At 35.9% G+C, this 22545-nt stretch overlaps 1 protein-coding gene across 1 annotated transcript in view; it reads right to left on the bottom strand.

Annotated features, from left to right (window-relative positions):
- The window catches only part of LOC131065150 (phosphate transporter PHO1 homolog 3), an 85147-nt gene extending 63718 nt beyond the window's left edge, over nt 1-21429 (bottom strand). Inside the window, exons 1-4 of the mRNA XM_059212969.1 lie at nt 21121-21429; nt 20740-21040; nt 19069-19459; nt 18944-18992 (exon numbers count right to left, since the gene is read on the bottom strand). Coding sequence (XP_059068952.1) covers nt 18944-18992; nt 19069-19459; nt 20740-21040; nt 21121-21372 — 993 coding nt within the window. The 5' untranslated portion in view covers nt 21373-21429. The remainder of the gene's footprint in view (nt 1-18943; nt 18993-19068; nt 19460-20739; nt 21041-21120) is intronic.
- Nucleotides 21430-22545: the final 1116 nt, after the last annotated feature.

Below are 22545 nucleotides of genomic sequence, written 5' to 3'. Positions count from 1 at the left end.
TTCCTTCATACTTACTTCCTGCTAGACCTTTAGGTACTCTTCTACCAAATAGGGCTTCAAGTTCTTCAAGCTCTTCATCTTGTTTCCTCATATCCTCTAGTTCCTTCACATACAATTCTTTCCAATCACTCTTGTTGGTTGATGATGTAGATGCATTGAATGCAAAATCTGTCTTTGCAGCTCCTTGATGATCGAATTCTTGAAGCTCAAAATCAGATAACTTTCCAACCAAAGTATGCATATTAACAGAAGTGTTAGACATTGTTCTTATCTCATTAATTGCAGCAACCTTCATCTTGTAAGAAGATGGTAAAGCTCTCAATACTTTAGAAACAATCTCATCTTCGCTCAGAGATCCACCACATCATTGAATTCCCAAAACAATTTTTTCAACTCTTTCCTTAAAAGTAGTAATTCTTTCATCTTCTTCCATTCTCAAGTTCTCATACCTTACTTGGTAACCATCAAGTTTATCAATTTTAACAATAGGGTCACCTTCATTCAAAGTCTCCAACTTATCTCATATAGATTTTGCAGATGATTTGTTCGTTAATCCCATTACCTGCTGATCTGAAAGGGCGCTCAAAAGGGCTTCTCTCACTCTACAATCATTTTCAATGTTCTTATCTAAGTCTGCTGGAGGAGGATTTCCAAATGCCAGTTCATAAGGAGTATACCCCTTTTCAATGATCTCCCAAATCTCCTTGCTAAGACATCTCAGATGTGTCTCCATCCGAAGCTTCGATACTCTGTAATTTGTTCCTTCAAGCCTAGGGATGTCCTTCCAGTAAGAAATTGAAGTTGAATGATTACACACCATAGGATCTTCCTCAAGTGGTTAAGCTTCTATAGAGAGGACCAAGCTTTGATACTAATTGTTCGGATAATCGATGAACAACTGAGAAGGGGGGTGAATCAATTGTTAACAGATTATGAAACTTTAAGCACACAAAACCTTTTACCGGAATGCATAAACCAAATACTAGAATAGCAGATATATCAATTAAGCACAAACTTAAATCATAAACCAAATACCATGCATCCACAACAGATAACACCAAGATTTGTGCATGGAAAACCCAGTAAAGGGAAAAACCACGATGGGAAGCCTACCCACAGTCAGATGATACTTCTGCAGTAAGTATGTGATTACAATAAAAAGCCTACACATGTAGGAAGGGCAACAACCTAGAGCGTACTTCTCATCACAAAAGGAGCCTCACTGACTACAAAAGAAATCCAGAATACAATCCGAAAATAAGAATGAACTACAAGAATAGAATCTCAAATGCCTAAGTACAGTTCTGGTTAAGCTCAATGCCAAAGCTCTTAAACCTCTTACACAAACCCAATTTTATCACCTATGATCAGCCAAAACCTCTACATATGATTACAACTTTATTCATACATAGATAATCCCATAACCTCCATGCCACGACTACAAAGAGATTTTACATCATATTTATACCAACCTAGGACCTACACAATTAGGTCGGCCATCTAAAAGATAATACAATAAATCCATTACATAAACCTACAAACCAATGATAAACCAAGTTGGCCTAAGATCGAAACAACATTAACCAAACAATAAATCCAATTGATAACACATCGAGAGCATACACCAACACGTTACATAAACTGGTCCATAACCTAGTAGAATAAGAATGGACCTAAAATAGGTCACCATAAGCCAAATGAAATACCACCAATCAACTAGAAAACAAACACGATAACCATTAGCATCTTGAAAAACTTCTAGAAGCCGCACCAACACCACTTATCGAGTCCATGAAAAGATCTTCAATAAATCTCTACCAGTAGAACCCTTATCGATAACCAAAAGGCTTACTAGAATATATGATAGATTCCGGATCACCAAATCCTGAACCAACTAAATGTGACATGCATCTGAATAACATGAATGACCGAACCAAACACATTCCACCAATCGGAACATACTAGAGACAAATCTGCTGATCATCATCAAAGTCCAACCACTCTACCGAAACCCAATAGATAACCAAAGAAGCTAGTGTTAACATCAATGCAACACATAACCAATTCCTCCAAAATTCCAATAGATATGCCTTTGGAAGTTTCTATGTTCATGATTAGCCTTGCGATGTGATATGGCTTATTGCATTTGGATGCTTCTTGTTGTGGTTCTTGAGTTGTTGAAGTCTCTTTGGTTGTTAGGTGTCAAATCTTAAGATCTATCTTCTATGTTCTATATCTTAACTTATTTGCATTCTAATGCTCAATTAAAATGATTTATACAATCCAAGGGGATCCGTTTGACCCAAAAAAGGATCAAATGCCAAAGAACAAGACCTAACGTGTAAAAACAACAATGTCAGCCCCTGCCAAAGAAATTCATCTGAAAAATCCAAAGGATTAAGTGCGGATCAAAGGGAAGATCGTCCACACGCCAAGGAGTATCTGAATCAATGCTCAAGGTTCTACAAGCTATGAAAGGGATTTGATAGATCCTGGTAGATTACAAATGCAAATAGGTCTAGGCAACCGGTACCAAAAAACTATCTCGAAAACCGGTAGCGATAACTTGCCAGAAAATGATCCAAATGCTCCGTGGTTTGGGAATAAGGTAGATGATCAGGTCCTCAAGAAAAAATCCAACTCCTTGAGATCCAATGATCCAATGCCAGAAAATGCAGAATGAAGTTCTAAAACTGCAAAACAAAAATCAAAATGTAAAGGAAATATTTTTGGTTGATGCAAGATTTCCAAGAACCGGGGATGCTTCTACATAAATCTCAAAATCCAAAATACACTTTTCCTCCATCACTCCATCACCCCTCAAGGTGTGTGCCAATGTTAATATTGCTTGCATTTCCATTCACTCATGCACCAGTCTTTCAATATCCCATCTATTATCCAACACCTATTTTCCATCCTTCCATTCTTCTTATCCAATCCTTTGCATAAATCCTTACCCTAGTTCCATCCAATCATCCATTTCACCCCCCTTCACCATTAACCTATTAATGTCTTTGAGCATACTTTCATAACCATGGTCTATTGCAACAGATATTTCAAGGGTACCATCCAAAAAAAAGAGATGCTTGAGTCCTTCTTCCATCTCCTATCATGCATCATTATCTTCCAAAAAAAATTAAAAAAAAAAAGAAATAAAGATCCTAAAAAAAATTGTCACTTTGGTGAAAACTTGGCAAACAGGAAGCTTGTGACACAAAAATAAAAGAAAATGAAAAATTGAAAAAAGTAAAGAAATAAATTCGTCCACTGGTGAAAACCCAACAAACAGGCACCTTTGGAAAGTACCATGATGAAAACCTGGCAAAATTGTGTCATGCATAATCCATTATTTTTCTTGCACTATTCACTGGGGGCAAGTTCCATCCATGCTATCTTATCCAATGCATCCATCTATTATCCCTCATCCTCCACTATCCTTCATCCTCCATTTTCCCTTACTCTATATATACATATCCCTTTGCCACCTTTGATCTTGATAAGGTTAAGGATCTTTGTAGGCTCTGTGTGTCCTATTTATTACACTTGATCCACACCCTTGAGCTCTTGTCCATTATTTTGTCCATTTCTTGCTTCCATCCTTCATTACCACCTTTGATCTTGCTTATCCTATCTACCTCCTCTCTAGACCCATCTCTTGATATTGATCAAAGTAAGGACAAAATGCAAAACATGTATTCAAAAAACCTCTAGACATGGCCATTTCTTTAGACCATATGACATTTGTTACACCATATCATTGCTTTATATTGTGATATTCGGTCCTTGTGCTTGGATTAACATCTTATCCTATTGTGAGATAGTCCTTGAAAATCACATAAGCTTCCTCCATCATTCACTTATCCATTCATGCCCCATTTGTTCATTCATCTACTCAAAATCCCTTTTGCCTTGCTAGACACTAGAGGCAAACATTCAAAAAATCATAAAATATCCTTAAAAAATCATAAAAATCATAAAATGTCCTGAAAAAATCATAAAAATCATAAAATGTCCTGAAAAATCCTAAAATGTCCTAAAAAACCCTAAAAAATTAAAACATCTATAAAACCCTAAAAATCATAAAAATCCAAAAACTTGTAATAAACATCGCGAAGACACAAACACTTCGGATGAGCATGCAACTTTGAACTTATCCGAAATCATAATGTGATGAGATTACGATTGAGCAGACATAACAAAACACTATTGATATATCCAATCCACCTGATAACTCAATGAGAATCATTGTGGTATAAAACATATTGTCTGTTTGTTTGATTATGTCTTCTGATTGTTTTGGTTTTATCTTTAGTGACATGTATTTTAGCTTTTATGAGATGTCTCTGACTAGAGATTTTATCTCCAGGATGTCTTTGACTAGAAAGGTGAGGATGGGGCATCTTCACCTATTTTTTGCTTGTGGATCATTGTTCTTTAGTAATATGATGATTCGTCTTAGAACATGCTAATCTAAGGTCATCGAGGACATAATGGTCTGATGCAAACTGATCAAGGCAATCTTTTCTTGTCTGATGTGTTTTCTTTCACGCAATTGGTATGATGATTCATTTGGGTCTCATTCATATCTAGATGAGTTTTATCCTTTTGCCATAATAAGCTCAATGATGATATAAGCACTTAAAAAGCACAAGACTGCTCATCTTTTTTCATATCCTCTTTCTCATCATTCTTCTTCTCATCACTTTTCTCTTTTCATCACCCCTTTCATCTCTCTTTTTCATCATTTCTTTCATCATTTATTTCATCGTCTTCTTCATTCTTCTCATTGCAGCATGCTCAATCAAATGCTTTACCCAACTGATGCATGTCTCTAAATATTTAACTGCTTTATCATATCAATCAACTTGCTTCTTTCAATCTCAATGTCCCTGGATCAACCAATCAATCAATCTTTGGACCACCTTATCTTGCGCTAGCATAAATCCCTATCAGCTTCATCAACTCAATCAACTTAATCAACTTATCAACTTGTCTATACTGATCATTTCCATCAATTATTCAGTTACACCTCATCAACTATGCATTTCCATCAAATGTGCATCTCAACTTCATCACTTGCGCAATACCAATCATCTAATCTTTTCTCTTGTAATCTATCAATAGATCAATCTCCATCAATTTGTTTGATCAATCTCTTGAGGGGGCATAATCAATCAATCATCACCCTTACTGGGATATCTCTGGGGCATCTATCAGTTGACCATCTTCTTTGAGTCAATGTGACATGCTACATTGTCTCAAAGAGGGGCAAAATGTAGACACCTAAAATTGTCCAACTTAATTAAACAAATATTTTATTTATTTAATTATTTTATCCTAAGTCTTCAATTAATTAAATAAATCTTTATTTATTTAATTCATTCATTTATCCACTTCTAGCTTTTCCTTATTTAAATAAATATTTTTATTTATTTAAATTATCTTTTTCCTAAATTAAATAAATATTTTATTTATTTAATTGGTCCCACTTCCTCTATTAATGAAATAAATCTTTATTTATTTAATTAATTTATTAGCTTTTTCACTCTATGACACATGTCATTCATCTTTTAATTTTCCTTTACCTACCTTCTTATTATTTTATCATTTTCTATACCTACCCTTTAATCCTAGCCGACCATTTATATTTTCACCTCTTAATCTTATCCCTCCACTTTCTAAGATCTTTATATAAGAGGATTCTTTCATCTTTATCAATCTTAATGAGCAATTTAGCATTTGGTGCAGGGCACCCTCTTGGTGTTTGGTTTTTATTTGTTGTTTGAGTGTTGGATAGGTGTTCTTAGACCTTAGGATGATGTGTTGGATCAGTTTGGATCCTTTGGATGTAATAAATAAGCCATTTGTAAGGCTAATTGGCTCTAAGGTCATTTATAAACCTAGAGACCAAATTAGGCAATGGGGTTCATGTAGTGTAGGAGGCATGTTGATAAGTTGTCTTGAGTTTTTTTAGGCATAGGATAGGTCTAAAAAGTCCATTAGGGACGTTGGCATGTCAAAAGTGTCAAAAATGCAAAATTGTCAAAAGTTGCAACTTTTCAAAGTTGTTAAGCAACATTTTCCACCGATTGGGAAAAGAGGTTCCAACAGACATAACCAATTGGAAAATAGTTTTAGCCATTGGGGAAAGGCCTATTTGTGCCTCTGAGGTCATCCATGTTGTTGTTGGATGAAGCATGTAAAGATTTGGTGGTTTGAATAACAAGAAAACTCAGATTTTACCCAATTTCCATTGTTTTTCATACTATACGATCTGACAGAGGATTTACTTGCATGGAATTTTGAATTGGTTAGATTTTGGTGTGAGTGCAGGCTATAATGAAAGTGGTATGACTCCAATTGATAGGGTTTGGAGCGAGTTGTGAGCAGTTTACAAAAAATTGTCATTCAAAACCCCGGTTCATAGGGTTTCACCAAAGATGTGGCCCTAACTTGCAAATTCCTTTGTGGAATTCAACGGCCTCTTGGAAAATGCAAGTTATGGGTGTGTACACCGAGACTACAAAAGGGTGGAATCTAGGAGTTAGGTTTGGTGTGGTTACCACCAAAACCTAGACTAAACAAGACAATGTGTTTAGTCTAGCCTACAAGGAGGAATGAACAAACAATCACCTAGGGAGTGTTTGGTGATCAGTCTAATGGTGGATTTGGTCTATTAGAGGCCTAGGGAACATGTCCAAGTGGCAAGTTTGGTTCTTCAATCCCATCTTCAAGTAGTTGCTTTGGAAAACAGGCCTAATTAGGCCTATTAGGTCTGCAAACTCAGTAGGTGCTTAGGGGTGCTGGAGCAGAGTCAATCCTCAATACCTTAAGATTGGATGTAAAGCCCAAAAGGGTATTCAAATATGTAATTTTTTCCTAGAGTTTTTTGGGATAATTTTGAATGATTTGGGAAATATCGGTCTGGCAACGCTACTAGGATTAGGCCTAAATAGGGGTTTCTTGACCTAGGTGCAAAAAGGAGACTTCTAAACTTGGTTTGAAGGCTAGGATGAGTGATCCTAGTTGTTGAACAACCCAAACCCTCCTTAGTAAGTGCAGTAGGTGACTAGTTGCAATGGTTTGTGTAGAACGCTAGTTGTGGGGTTGTAATAGGCCTTAAACATGGCATAGAGGGGTGATTTTGAGTCTTCTTACCTTCTAGTTGCCCACTCTGCATCAGGTGGTATCAGAGCCATAAAGGTTCTTGAGGGTGGAAGAGGAATATTGACAAAATTTGAGAAGGAGAAGACAATAGTGATGGGAGAAGGATGACCAACACTGAACTGGCCAAGTTGGTAAGAGAGAAAACATCAACAAACAAAGAGATTAGAAAAGAATTGGATAAGTTGAAGGGTAAGATGGACAAGAATAAAGGAGACTATGATGATGAAGAAGAAGGGAATGATGAAGATTCTATTTTGAAGGCAAGAGAGAGGATACCTGCATATCAGAGAAGTTTCCTTGAAGCCCTTGAGAGAGTAGGTAGTCTAGATGACAAAGCAAGCCTACCTAGGTTCACTGGGAAGATGAACCCAGAGGAATTCATGGATTGGTTGGAGGCCTTAGAGAACCACTTTGAGTGTGAATATGTGCCTGAGAACAAAAAGATGAAGGCTTCTAAGTCTAAGATGAATGGATTTGCCCTTAGTTGGTGGAACTTCCTACAAAATGAGAGAGTAGAAGAAGGGGAAAACCCCATCTCATCATGGAAGATGATGGATGCAGAGGTGAAAAACCAATTTTTACCTAAGGATTATGAAGTGACAATGCACAAGAAGTTGCATAGCCAGAGACAAAAGGACTTGGATGTGAGAGGATACATCAATGAGTTTCACAAGCTATCCTTAAGAGCAAAGGTGCCAGAGAATGAGAAACAAAAGTTGGCAAGGTACATGAATGTCCTCAAGTATGCCATTCAAGATTAACTAAGTCTCTTTAATCCTAAGACAGTTCATAAATGCTATCAAATGGCACTAAGAATTGAAGAAAAGTTCAGAACAAAGGGAGACCAACAAGCTAGAGGAAGAGGAGGAAACTTTAGAGGAAGAGGAAGATTTGGTGGAAGAGGAACACCTCCTAAACCACAAGGAGAGTCAAGTAATCAGGAATCAGAAGGAGAACCAAGTCACATGGATAGTTTTAGACAAATAAGACCAAATGGCTGAGGTAGATTCAGAGGTAGATGAACCAATGTGTTCACCGGAAGATGCTTTACATGTAATCAAGTTGGCCACCAATCTTTCAAATGTACGAAAAAGAAAGGTTCTAACAGTTAGGGTGGAGAAAGAAGAGTTCATTTGGCACAAGAGGAGGACACCCAAAGGATTGAAGAAAATTCCTCACCCCTGCCCCTACAAAGTCTCCTGGTTGAGAAAAGAGCAACAAGCTTTGGTAAGTGAACAAGTCTAGGTTGACTTTCAAATAGGTGAATATAGAGACAAGATTTTGTGTGATGTTGCAGAGATGGATGCTTGCCATTTACTCCTTGGGAGACCATGGCAATATGATGTAGACTCAAGGCATGATGTGAAGAAAAATGTCTACAAGTTGACTAAAGATGGTGTACAATACACTATAACCCCACTACCAGATTATGGTAAGGACAATCATGTTGTGACTAGTGTCATGTTAGTAGGTAAGGAGGATTTTATGTAGACAATCAAAGAGAAGGATACCCAATGCTTTTCCATAGTGGTGAAGCCAAGAGAAGAAGTAAGGAAGAAAGAAGAAGACAAGGTGAAAGAGAGGACTGCAGGTCCTAGAGAGGTGAAAGAGTTGTTGGAAAGATACAAGGGTATAGTTGCAGGAAGCAAACCAGAGACCCTGCCACCTTTTAGAGATGTAAGTCACTGCATTGACCTCATACCAAGCTCAACATTTCCCAACAAAGAAGAATATAAATTGACCCCTGATCAGAATGAAGAACTTGCAAGGCAAGTACATGAGTTGTTAGAAAAAGGATTCATAAGGAAAAGTATTAGCCCTTGTGTTGTTCTTGCAGTATTGGCCCCAAAGAAGGAAGGTACATGGAGATTATGTATGGATTCAAGAGCCATCAACAAGATCACAATCAGGTATAGGTTCTCTATGCCTCGGGATAGAAGATTTGATGGACTATCTAGCAGGAGCCAAGTACTATTCTAAGGTGGATTTGAAGAGCGGCTACCATCAAATCAAGATAAGAGAGGGAGATGAGTGGAAGACGGACTTCAAAACAAATGAAGGACTTTATGAATGGCCAGTTATGCCATTTGGCCTCTCAAATGCTCCTAGTACATTCATGAGACTCATGAATGAAGTCTTGAAACCCTTTATCAATCATTTTGTTGTTGTGTACCTAGATGATATCTTGTTTTTTAGCAAGAATAGGGATGAGCACCTTATACATTTGGATTTGATGTTGAAAAGGTTGAATGAACAATAGTTGAAGATCAATTTGGAGAAATGTGTCTTCTTGAAGGACGGGTTAGTATTTCTTGGTTTTGTAATCTTCAAGAGTAGCCTCAAGATGGATCCATCCAAGGTGGAAGCAATCCTCAATTGGCCTAGACCTAGAAATGCAAGTGAGGTAAAGAGTTTTCATGGTCTTGCAAGCTTCTATAGGAAGCTTATTAATAATTTTAGTGGTGTATGTGCACCTATGATTGACACTATAAAGGGAGGTAGAAAATGCCAGTTTGTATGGACTAGTGAAGCAGATAAGTCCTTTGAGTATTTGAAAAGAAGGGTAGCAGAGCAACCTATATTAGTTCTACCTGATTTCCATAAGGTTTTCAACATAGAATGTGATGCAAGTAACAAGGTAGTAGGAGGATTCTTGAGTCAAGAAGGTAGACAAGTAGCCTTCTTTAGTGAAAAATTGAATGAATAAAAAAAAAAGTACTCAACCTATGACTTAGAGATGTATGCAATGGTTCAATCTTTGAGGAAATGGAGGCATTACTTGTTGCCCAAGGAATTTGTAGTCTATACTGATAACCATGCTCTAAGTTTCATGAATAGGCAAGACAAGTTGAATCACCGACATATGAAGTGGATGGAATACCTTCAAACATTCACTTTCACTATCAAGCATAAGAAAAGAGTAGCAAATAAGGTAGCTGATGCCCTTAGCAAGAGGAACTTGATAGTGAAGGAGATTCAGTTGGAGAGTATAGGAATCACTTCCATGAAGGATATGTACCAAGGAGATGAGGATTTGAAAGAAGCATACCAAGTATGTAAGGAAATGAGTGAAAAGTACCATAAGGAGTTCTTAGACTTCATTTTGTAGGAAGGTCTACTTTTCAAGGGAAGCCAACTTTTCATCCCTAAAGGATGCATAAAAGAAAACATTGTGAAAGAGAAGCATTGTGGGGGATTGGCAGGTCTTTTTGGGATTGATAAGACCCTTGAGTTGGTTAGAAGATTCTACTCCTGGCCTAAGATGCAAATTGAGATCGGAAAGTATGTGGAAGGTTGTATGATTTGTCAAAAGGCCAAGGGTAGCAGTTCAAATGTAGTTGTTGACAGGTTTGCAAAATTGGCTCACTTTCTACCTTGTAAAACCACACATGATGCATCTCACATAGAAAGTATATTATTTAAGGAGGTTGTAAGGTTACATGGTTTTCCACTGCCAATCATCTTAGACAGAGATTCTAAGTTTATTGGGCATTTTTTGGCAAACTCTTTGGAGGAGGTTGGGTACCAATTTGTCATTTACCTGAAAGTATCATCCCCAATCAGATGGACAGATCGAGGTCATCAATAGGTCACTTGGAAACCTATTAAGGTATTTAACTAAGGATCAAGGAGCCACATGGGATTCAATACTTCCTCAAGAAGAATTTGCTTATAACGACTCAGTGAATAGGAGCACTGGTCATAGTCCCTTTGAAATAGTGTATGGGTCACACCCTAGAGGTGTATTGGAGTTGAGAGATGTGAAGGATTTGGATAGAAGACGTGCACAAGTAGAGGACTTTGCAGAAGTGATGAGAGACATACACCAAAAAGTAAAGGATAGGTTAGAACAAACCTCAGACAAGTACAAGCATGCAACAAATAGGAAAAGGAGAGATTTGCAGTTTAAGGTTGGAGATATGATGATGATTCATCTCAAAAAGGAGAGACTCCCTAAGGAGAAATACACCAAGTTGATGATGAAGAAGATAGGTCCTTTCAAAATCATTCAAAAGTGTGGTAGCAATGCCTACAAGATTGATCTCCCACTAGATATTGGTCTCTCTAACACTTTCAATGTTTCGGATATATATGCATATAAAGGTCATGTTACTGATGTGTGTGATGCAGGTCAAGATGATTCCAGCAGGGAAGAGATATTACAAGACCTACCTAAGAAGCCTAAGCTTGAAGTTGAGCATGTACTTGACAAGAGGTTGAGTAAGAAAAAAAGGAGGCATACCTACTATGAGTACCTGGTCCAATGGAAGGACAAGCCCTTAGAAGATGCAACCTGGATGACAGAGAAGGCTTTGGAGAAGATTGGATGTAAGGTTCCAGATTTGCTAACTCAAGAGACTTGAGTTTTTTTCTAGCCCCGAGAGTATGGTGCAGGGCACCCTCTTGGTCTTTGGTTTTTATTTGTTGTTTGAGTGTTGGATAGGTGGTCTTAGACCCTAGGATAATGTGTTGGATCAGTTTGTATCCTTTGGATGTAATAAAGAACCCATTTGTAAGGTCAATTGGCTCTAAGGCCATTTATAAACCTAAAGACCAAATTAGGCCATGGGGTTCATGTAGTGTAGGAGACATGTTGATAAGTTGTATTGAGTTTTTTAAGGCCCAGGATAGGTCTAAAATTTCCATTAGGGACGTTGGTATGCCAAAAGTGTCAAAAATGCAAAATTGTCAAAAGTTGCAAAAGTTGCAAAAGTTGCTAAGCAACATTTTCCACTGATTGGGAAAAGAGAAATTGCCATAAACAATTGGAAAACAATTGTATTTGTTGGGGAAAGGCCTATTTGTGCCTCTGAGATCATCCATGATGTTGTTGGATGAAGCATGTAAAGATTTGGTGGTTTGAATAACAAGAAAACTAAGAATTTACCCAATTTCCATTGTTTTCCGTACTGTATGATCTGACAGATGATTTAATTGCATGGAATTTTGAATTGGTTGGATTGTGGTATGAGTGAAGGTTCTAATGCAAGTGGTCTGACTCCAATTGATAGGGTTTGGAATGAGTTGTGAGCAATTTACTAAAAATTGTCATTCAAAATCCCGATTCATAGGGTTTCACCAAAGATGTGGCCCTAACTTGCAAATTATTTTGTGGAATTCAACAGCCTCTTGGAAAATGCAAGTTAGGGGTTTGTACACTGAGACTTCAAAAGGGTGGATTTTGGGAGTGAGGGTTGGTGTGGTACCACCAAAACCTAGACTAAACAAGACAATGTGTTTAGTCTAGCCTACAAGGAGGAATGAACAAACAGTCACCTAGGGAGTGTTTGGTGACCAGTATAATGGTGGATTTGGTCTATTAGAGGCCTAGGGAATGTGTCCAATTGGTGATTTTGGTTTTCCAACCCCATCTTCAAAGAGTTGCTTTGGAAAATAGGCCTAATTAGGCCTATTAAGTCTGCAAACTCAGTAGGTGCTTAGGGGTGCCAAAGTAGATTCAAACCTCAATCTCTTGGGATTGGATGTAAAGCCCAAAAGGGTATTCAAATCTGTAATTTTTTCCTAGAGTGTTTTGGGAGAACTTTGAATGATTTGGGAAATACAGGTCTGATAGGACTACTAGGATTAGGCCTAAATAGGGGTTTCTTGACCTGCGTGCAAAAAGGAGACTTCTAAACTTGGTTGGAAGGCTAGGGTGAGTGATCCTAGTTTCAGAACAACCCAAACCCTCCTTAGGAAGTGTTGTAGGTGTCTGGTTGCATTGGTGTGTAGAACCCTAGTTGTGGGGTTGTAATAGGCCTTAGGCAGGGCATAGAGGGGTGATTTTGGGTCTTCTTACCTTCTAGTTTCCCACTCTGCATCAGCATTGAAGCGTACTTTTTTTATTCTAGCATTTTTATTTTACATCCATCATATTTCAAATCTTCATTTACCATAGCTTCTTGTGTGTGTGCTTCTGAGAGCATCATTTTTTAACACAAGATCTTGGCTGATAGAAGTGCAAAGGAGTAGTTTTTATAGCATGCTTGTGTGTTTTTAGTTTAGATTTTGGTTTGCACTGTGTGTTTTTTGTAGGTACTTTATTGAGAATATCAGGTTGAAGCTAGATCTTAATTCCATAAGATCTCAAACATTTTCCCCCATTTACACTAGGCATATCAGATGTGTATAGAGTTGTTGTACATAGACTATATGAGAAGGTTAGAGATAAAATCAGAACAAGTGAAGGTATGTTAGAATTTTTTGGTAGTGATATTGGAGTTAAGTGGGGTTTCCCTCTATCTCCCACACTTTTTGGTCTAGACATTGATAAATTAGAAGCATGGTTAAGCAGGACAGAGGGAGATGGTGTTCAGTTGGCTCGTGGTGGCACTACTTTTATATGTTGATGATCTTATTCGAATTTCGAAATCAGCTCATGGGTTAACGGAACATCTCAAAGCCTTAGAAGATTTTTGTCAGAAGGTTGGGATGCAAGTGAACATCACCAAGACCAAAATAATGATTTTCTCATTAGAAAAAAAAGATAAACAAATTACCTTTCTTTTTGAAGGCAATCTGTTGGAAATAGTGAAATAATACAAATATCTCACGCTTGACTTCCACTATAAGCTCAGTTGGGAGACTTGTAGAACAAAACATATACATGGAGGTTGGAAAGCCTCATACTTCAAAATAGATGCAAAAAAGAAAAACTTTGGGATTGGAAAACTAGGAGAACCCTTTTTTGCTTTATTGGTCACACTGGTTGTCCTTTATGGGTGTGAAGTGTTGGGAAGCAACATGTCAAATTTCAGGTGGAGACAACTAGAAAGGATCCAAAAGCATCTTATAACAAGCAACCTTAAAGTTAAAACCACAGTTCCATATGAAATTTTGTTAGCTGAAGTAGGTACTTTCCCATTGGAAGCATCAACGTTAATCCGATTTATATGCTATTTAAAGAAGGTTGATAACATGGATAGACATTGTTGACCTAAAATGGTTGTGGAAGAGACGATAGATAGGAGGAAGAAAACTTGGATGAAGCAGAACAACAATTGGATGAACAAGTGGGACATCAAGTTGCATGAGTGTGCTAGCACCAATAATGAATTAAAATATTTGTCATGTCAAATTTCAGGTGGAGACAACTAGAAAGGATCCAAAAGCATCTTATAACAAGCAACCTTAAAGTTAAAACCACAGTTCCATAATTTTTTTAGCTGAAGTAGGTACTTTCCCATTGGAAGCATCAACGTTAATCCGATTTATATGCTATTTAAAGAAGGTTGATAACATGGATAAACATTGTTGACCTAAAATGGTTGTGGAAGAGACGATAGATAGGAGGAAGAAAACTTGGATGAAGTAGAACAACAATTGGATGAACAAGTGGGACATCAAGTTGCATGAGTGTGCTAGCACCAATAATGAAATAAAATATTTGTCATTGAAAGATTTCGAAATCCATATGAAAAAAATAGATTGGACAGAAAATAACTTACTACATCAAAGAGTTTAACTCAACAAAAGACCACGGTGAAAAAACATATTTAAGAACTATTAAAACAAAAGTGAAGATGCTGCGATCCGCAAAGACTATCAAAATGAATTGAAGGTTGCATGACCCGCGTCCTCCACTACACAAGCTGGTCAATGCTTCAAAGAGCTACCTCCACACTGCAGGGTGTCGGGAATCGACCTCACAATATGTGAACAACACTTCGCATACAGTATCGCCAAAGTAGCTATTACAACAACACAAATTTCTGACATAGCTCATGTAGGATAAATATCCCTTTTAAAATGTCTGTAAGACAACTCAACCTTGGGTGAGAATGCACCCGTGGGAGTGATGAAGGCAACACCACAGATCTAGTAAAATATCGTACACAATATATATTCAACCATAACATGAATGTGCAGTATGCAAATCCGATCAAAACGAAAAAACTCTGATAGATGTATCACAGCCACTCAAGGTGAAAAATGGTTTCAGAGGTATTGCCTCGAACAAAATATAAATGACAGACCACTGAAGTGATGCTGCGAATAAAAAAAAAGATGCACTGGTCCATGGTACATGACAGAGTGTCCAATGTCCACAACAGTAAATAGACAAAAGATCCGCCTGATCAACAAATAAAATTGCTAGACTAAAAATACGGCACAGGAAAAAAAGAACGCTGGTCAAAATTATTAACTACTCGAACAATCACCAAATTGGCAACCACCAACAAGAAGACCTAACCATAATTTGCCGTAAAGAATTGAAATCGATAGCTTGAGACATCAAATAGATGCTGCCAAGCAAAAGAATGCCTCAGCAAAAATAGATATACAACATCACCAAAGAATGTCGACCCAATATAGGTTCCTGTCCTCCGTAAATATGTGCTACCTCTGCCAAAAAAATGTCCTCAGACAGATAGCAAATCGAAGGTGCCGCAAAAAATCAATATCGGTGCCAATGATAATACATAGTCTTACTGAATGAATATCAATCGCAGCTTACTGGAATGGCCACCTATAACAAAGCCCGAATTGGGAAAAATATGTAGTCTGTAGTAATCGCAAGGAATGCATGGAAGGACCATGATTAGATTGACAATGCTGATGCAATTTTGTATTCCTTGGGACCTCGACTATCCTAGCGAGGGCTCTCAACAAATAGAAAGTGCAGGTCAAAAGCACTAATATCATTTTGGAGTTTGTAACCTCTCTAGCCAGGATCATTACTATAATAGCTTTCAGAAAGAGAGGCACACGAAATGAAATGATATATTGTTGAGATATATATAAATGTACAATAGTTTTGCTTATAAAGTTCCTCTCTAGTCAGGATTATTACTATAATAGCTTTCTGTTGAGGTATATATAAATGTACAATAGTTTTGCTTATAAAGTTTAAAGTAAGAGATTTGCTTATAAAGTTTAAAGTAAGAGATGAGATAATATAGGATCAGGTCATTTGTCTCAATAGGATATGGGAGGGTAGGTAGAGTAGGTAAACATAAACTATCGCTCAGCAACTTAATTACAATTAATAAATGCACCTAAATTGATAAATGATAAATGTCTGTGGGAATTAAGTGTGAGTAAATAATATTTGCTCTAATAGACCTTGAAGATGAGTAATTGACCTTTGCCTTTCTAAGATTTTAAATTTAAATTTTGTCCAATGATCCTCTTTTTTCCCTACCTTGAACCAACTAAGTACACATTTTATAAAATTTGATGTTATGTTTAGTATTTAAAGGAGATTGCGATTAAAAAGGGAACCTATTGGTTATATAGACCACGATGAGATATAGGATTGCATAAGATTATAACATGTGTCTTAATCTTATGACTTGATATATAAAGTGATAACTATCCTATGTGTACCCTAATTAAACTTAAGTAATTATCGTGAATAAGACCTAAGTAATGAAAGAGCTATGTAAAACACTCATTTGACACCAACATACATAATTTGAGATGTTTGATCATTTTATGATTCATACGTGTCAAAATATAGTAATAGAATTTTCATATCCATGAAATTTCACATTGAGTTTTGTGCTCATTTTGAGGAAATATATTGATACATGTATAGATTAATGAATGTCCCCACCTTATCTTTATATAGACATGCTTTGATATATTCAAACAAGCATTACATAAATATCACACTTATCCATAAACCTAGCTCTATATAATAATTATACACTTGAATTTGATTTTTTGCAATCCAAGGTCATTCCCATCATTGTAGGGTTAACCTAGGGTTGACCTTGAAGATGAGGACTTGACCTTTACATTATTAAAATTTAGAATATAAATTTTGTCAAATGGTCCCCTTTGTTTCTCTATCTTGAACCAATTAAGCACACAATTTACAAAATTTGATGTTATATGTGCCAATATTTAAAGGAATCCATTTCTCTCATCTCTCAAGCATGATCTCTCCTCAACATTTCAAGACATCTCATTCTCATTTAGAGAAGAAAACATTTCAATTGGAACAATAAATGAATATAGATCTACATAATTATCCTAGGAGCACATGCATAATTCAAAAGTGTTGTTGATTATTTACATACCTTTCCACAAGCTAAATTCGAAGAGCATATTGCCTTTTGACAAAAGACAAACTTTCTAAGGTAATTCTATATACCATCAATTCTAAATAATAATAATAAAAATGAAGTAGAGGTAAATTATTCAAAATAAAGTTACTTCCCTATATGGCTATAGGGGGGATATTGTCCTGCCTTATGGCAGCATTCCTGTTGTAGTCATATTTGGTAGTTTCTTTGCACAAAGTCCGGAGGTAGGAGGGGTATCTTTGGTTTGGATGGTGGATTTTTCTTTGGTTTGGAGGGGTATCTTTTGGTTTGGTTTGGTTATCTTGGTTGGCGGGCTGTTTTGAATTTCTTTTGTAAGTTTGGGATCTCTTTGGCTTATGGCAACCATTACATATTAATCAGTACTTGTACGGCAGGGGTACTTGCATAATATCTGTTTGATCCTCTATTTTTGGTAATCATTTTTTGTTGTGAGTGGTTGCCTTCCCATCAGGCTTTCATACCTTAAGCACTTGTTTTTTTCTCTTCGCTTCATTTGGTATCATGATCTATTGGTGATTCAGGTAGTTGTTCTAATGATTGGGGATATTATGCTATTCGTTGGCTTTATCATTGTGTGAACATCCTCATATTAGCAGGTTTCTTTCATGATATGATAATTATGACATGGTGATCCCATTCTTAGTTATATTGATTGTTGGTGGGCACTTATGGCTATCATTTGATCTTTGTCTTGCTTTTCACTCTAACATCATGTTCTGTTTTCTATAGAGAAATCTTGCCAAATTCGGTGGATGGTGGCTTTTTTTGAGGAATTGGAAAGAGCAGTTAATGTGGATCTCTTATTCTTGGTTCTCTCATGGCTCTGAGTTTTGTTTTCTTCAGAGCTTTGGATTCTTGTGGTGTTTAGACAAGCTGGATTTTGGGGTGATGGCTCTGTTTTTTGGTGGACATTCTTGAATTCATCTTCAGATGCTCCCTGTTAGATTGATTCTTATAGCTTCCTTTATATCTAATGCGGATGACAATGCATTGCAATGTATCTGGAGGGTTTTGGTATGCCTATGGGCTTTTTGTAATGGGTAGATAGGCTTATGTTTTCTTGAGCAATACTGAAGGGTTTTCTTATTGGTTCTTTCCCTTCAGTGCTCTTTGAACCAGACACATGTAAAAATATATATTATCAATATAATTTTAGTGGTCTCATCCACTTTTATAAAAAAAATAAAAAAAATATTCAAAATAAAAAATATACATATCATAGATTGTTGAAACATTTTCAGACATTTTTATTATCATGAATTTGACCTAAATCTATAAAATTGGTTCTTAAAAACAAGCAAATATTTCAGCAGGATATTATTAAATATAATTATATAATATTTTTAATATACATTATATTTAGTAATATAAATTATAAATATATTATATCTTTGATTAAATATTCTAATTGTGAGACAAATCACAAATCATACATCCATTTTTGTGTGAATAGTATTTTGAGTCTATATATATTAAAATAATTAGTTGGTCTTTCTTCTCCGTGTACTACTTTTAATTATATAATCTAAGTTCTGGATTTAGGTGGACTGTAGGTGAAACATTCAATCCTATGCCCCATTATTTCATACATTCATGCACAAAAAAATTCAAAGAAAGGAATTCTAGAAAAGAATCTCAGAACTTCATGAATGTGACAAAAGACAAAGGGAAATGGCTCTGCAGCCGACACAATGGCCACAAAGTTGGTACGTGGGACTCACCTTGTCGTATTTTTTCATTATTTTTGAGAAGGCCAACAAGTTGAGCGAGCTGCAACACGCAGAGACAAAGATCAGAAAATACAGCGACTGCACGTCATATACAATAAATAATGCATTCTTGTTACCTGTAACTTTTCACGAGGGCCAATTTCTCATAAAATTCAATGAGCGCAGTGCGGACCATTTCGTTGCCTCTCCTGAGATCTATTCTGCTCAATGTCTGATTCTCCGGATTGTTGAGAATGTTTCGTATAGTAGATCGCGGGGTGTCTGGTGTAATCCTTATCTTTACATCTTTCATAATCTCAATGGGATGTGGTTTATTGTTACTTCTAAACTTGTGTCGGATCTGCCTCTCAGCTGGAGCTGCTTGGGGTGCGGGAGGTTCGAACCCGAGACCGGTCATTTCAATTTCGTTATCTGCTTTTACTTCTGCTCTGGCGTGCATGCTTTCAGTCTCGACAGTACCGTCGGCGTTGATCATGACTTCATTTATCTCTTCCATATGAGAAGGCCCTGGAAAGACACAAAAGATTTAAACGGAAATTATATGCACAGGAATATTTTGGCCATTTATAATCCAAAGTTAGCTCAAATACAACTTTATGTCAAGAATCATGCGGCTGGAATAAGCAAAGTGAGCTTAAATAAAATTGCATAGGGAAATTTTACAAATTGATGAATCGAAGCAGTAATTCATGGAGTTTAATAATGAAGAAAAATATTTAAAACGCAAATTATTGAGGAAATTTATAATCCAAAGTTAGCTGATAAAAATTTCATATCAGGAACCATGCGGCTAAGCGAAGTTATCTTAAATTAAATTGCATATAGAAATTAAACTTCATATCAGGAATCATGCGGGCTGGGTGAAGTTATATTAAATAAAACTGTATATAGAAATTGTAGAAATTGATGAATTCAAGTTGTAATTCATGGAATTTAACAATCAAGAAAAATATTTATAATTAAAATATTGAGGTAATTTTTAATCCAAGTTAGCTTAAATAAAACTTCATATCAGAAATTATGCAGGTGGAATAGGCAGCTTAAATAAAATTGTATATGGAAATCATAAAACTTGATGAATTGAAGCTATAATTTATGAAGTTTAATAGTCAAGAAAAATATTTAAAAAGTAAATTATATATAGAAGAATATTGAAGCAATTTGTAAATAAAACTTCATATCAGAAATCATGCGCCTGGAATAGGCAAAGTTAGCTTAAATAAAAGTGTATATGAAAATTGCAGAAATTGATGGATTCCAGCTGTAATTCATAGAACTTAACAACCAAAATACAAATTATATATAGAAGAACATTGAGGCAATTTTGTAATCCAAGTTAGCTCAAATAAAATTTCATATCAGGAATCATGCGGTTGGAATAGGCAAAGATAGCTTAAATAAAATTGTATAGGGAAATTGTAGAAATTGACGAGTTCAAGCTGTAATTCATGGAATTTAATCAGAAATCATGCGGTTCGAATAGACAAAGTTAGCTTGAATAAAATTATGGAAATTGTAGAAATTGACGAGTTCAATAATAAAGATTGCGATTTGATAGTTATTTTATGTTCCATTCATCTTGATAATAGATTACGAAACAGTTGAAGTAAAGGAGTTATTAAGATTGGCTTCTTCATTGATTTTTCTATAAGATCAAATATTTTATCTTCCATATCATTACTTCCAGGTGTTGTGAAGCTACTCTACTTCAGTATTATATGAATAAATCCAGACTAAAAAATGTAGATGATTATAACTGTAAATATTTTAATAATTGAGATCTTTACAAGAATATTTTCCAGGGTTTGAAGCTGAAGCTGATTTTCCCTCGATATCAGTCGTCTTAAAACATTGACCAGGTTTATTGCGCACTATGGCTCTGAAGGCAAGCAGAGAAGACATTTGTTTATCCAGCTCAGTCGCTTCCTTGACAAGCTCTTCAACTCTGCTGCGATAAAATGAACTCACTTTGTTAAGCTCCTCGTCTAATCTCTTGAAGAAAATCACATCATATTCACGCCCTTCCTCCGCAGCCATTAAAAACATGGTTTCGTACGAATCCTTTCCGTCCTGTTCCTTACTTTTCACCTGCAAATAAACAAATAAAACCTTTATACGAGAAATTTATGAGTTCCTAAATTAAAGATTATGTACTGAAAACATCTTACCAGTATGATTTCTTCTTCCTTGTTAAGGGAATGAATATGGCTGCTATCTCGTCTCATGAGACCGCTAAAAGCTCTGAAAGTGATGGCCTGTTTTATCCCTCCCAGGGGAGGATTGCTGGCTTTCAGAGAAGGTTTTGGCCTGTTTTTGTAGCGCATGATATCTTTTAGGAAAGTTTTGAGGAAATTGTAGTCCATGTAAGCCTCGTGCCATTCGGGCACCATTTGTGCTACAAACTCCTTACCAAACTTCATTGAATAATAATGAAATCTTCTGAGCTTTCTCTTTCCAATTATCTTAGAAAGCAAACTAAAAATGGAGGAAGAATCCAGAGATGTCGTTTATGTATAAAAAAATTCATATTAGAGAAGACTTTTCAGTGCTTCAGGTCCACAAATTTGTTACAGATTTAAGACACAACTTTATTAAATGTCCTTGACCATTTCAAAGCTTGAGGGATAGTGCCATCTGATACAATATTAAAATACAATGAAAATGAGTGCGGCGTCTACATTATTATCATTTTAATGAAAAAATAGTCATAGTCAGTCGTTTGGAGATTCTTCTTTTCTTTAAGATTAAATGTCCAGAAAATCTTATTGAAAATTAAACAAATTGTGCACACCACCCTACCGAATCTTTCTCGCTAGTTTTTTCAGTTTACTTTTAACTACACATTCAGATATTTATGCTAAGGGTTAATTTTTGAATAATAATTTAAGTGAGAGAGAGAGAGAGGTTGTTCAGTTTAATGTTTGTTTTTTCATTTGGTTTTATGTATCATACCACTATTTAATATTGTAATAACAAAGATTTAATATCTTATTTTATTTATTGTAGATTCTAAAGGCTTTTTGGTCTTCAAGGTGGTTGGGGTCTTTATAATAGTATTTAAGTCTTTTCTTTCAATTGTTAATATTGGAGTGGTGAAGGTTAGAGTGGGTAATATTATTGCTTGTAAAGTAATTTGACAATTTTATTCTTAAGGTGTCTTATTTGGTATGAGCCTTGAAATCATTTAGATTGTTTCTCGGTTTCGAATTTTGATTATGCCTACAATTGATTATAATATTTTTTTCTTGACGGTTACTTTGTAGATCTTAACTTGTTTGAAAGTATACTACTTGGGTTTCCTATGGTGTCAAATTAGATGCTATCTAAAATTTAACCAAAGGTTTTACCTCATCCGCTTTGTGGAAGCTATCTATGCACACATAGTCCTTTGATAAATAAACTTTGTTGTACCTCTAACTCACTTTAGTTTTTCAATTAGCGAATATATTTTGTTGTATTAACCACCACTCTCTTAAAGTGCCTATATGACTTGAATATCTTCATTCATCTTTTTGTTGTTGTTCTTTTAAAAACCATATCACTTCATCCCTTAGAAGTGTGGTCTATGTTGAAATAGACAAGTTTTATTCAAC

Source organism: Cryptomeria japonica, chromosome 10 (genome assembly GCF_030272615.1).
Source record: "Cryptomeria japonica chromosome 10, Sugi_1.0, whole genome shotgun sequence".
NCBI lineage: Eukaryota > Viridiplantae > Streptophyta > Pinopsida > Cupressales > Cupressaceae > Cryptomeria > Cryptomeria japonica.
Note: the sequence above shows the minus strand (reverse complement) of the source record. Positions and strands in the feature narration are given on the sequence as shown.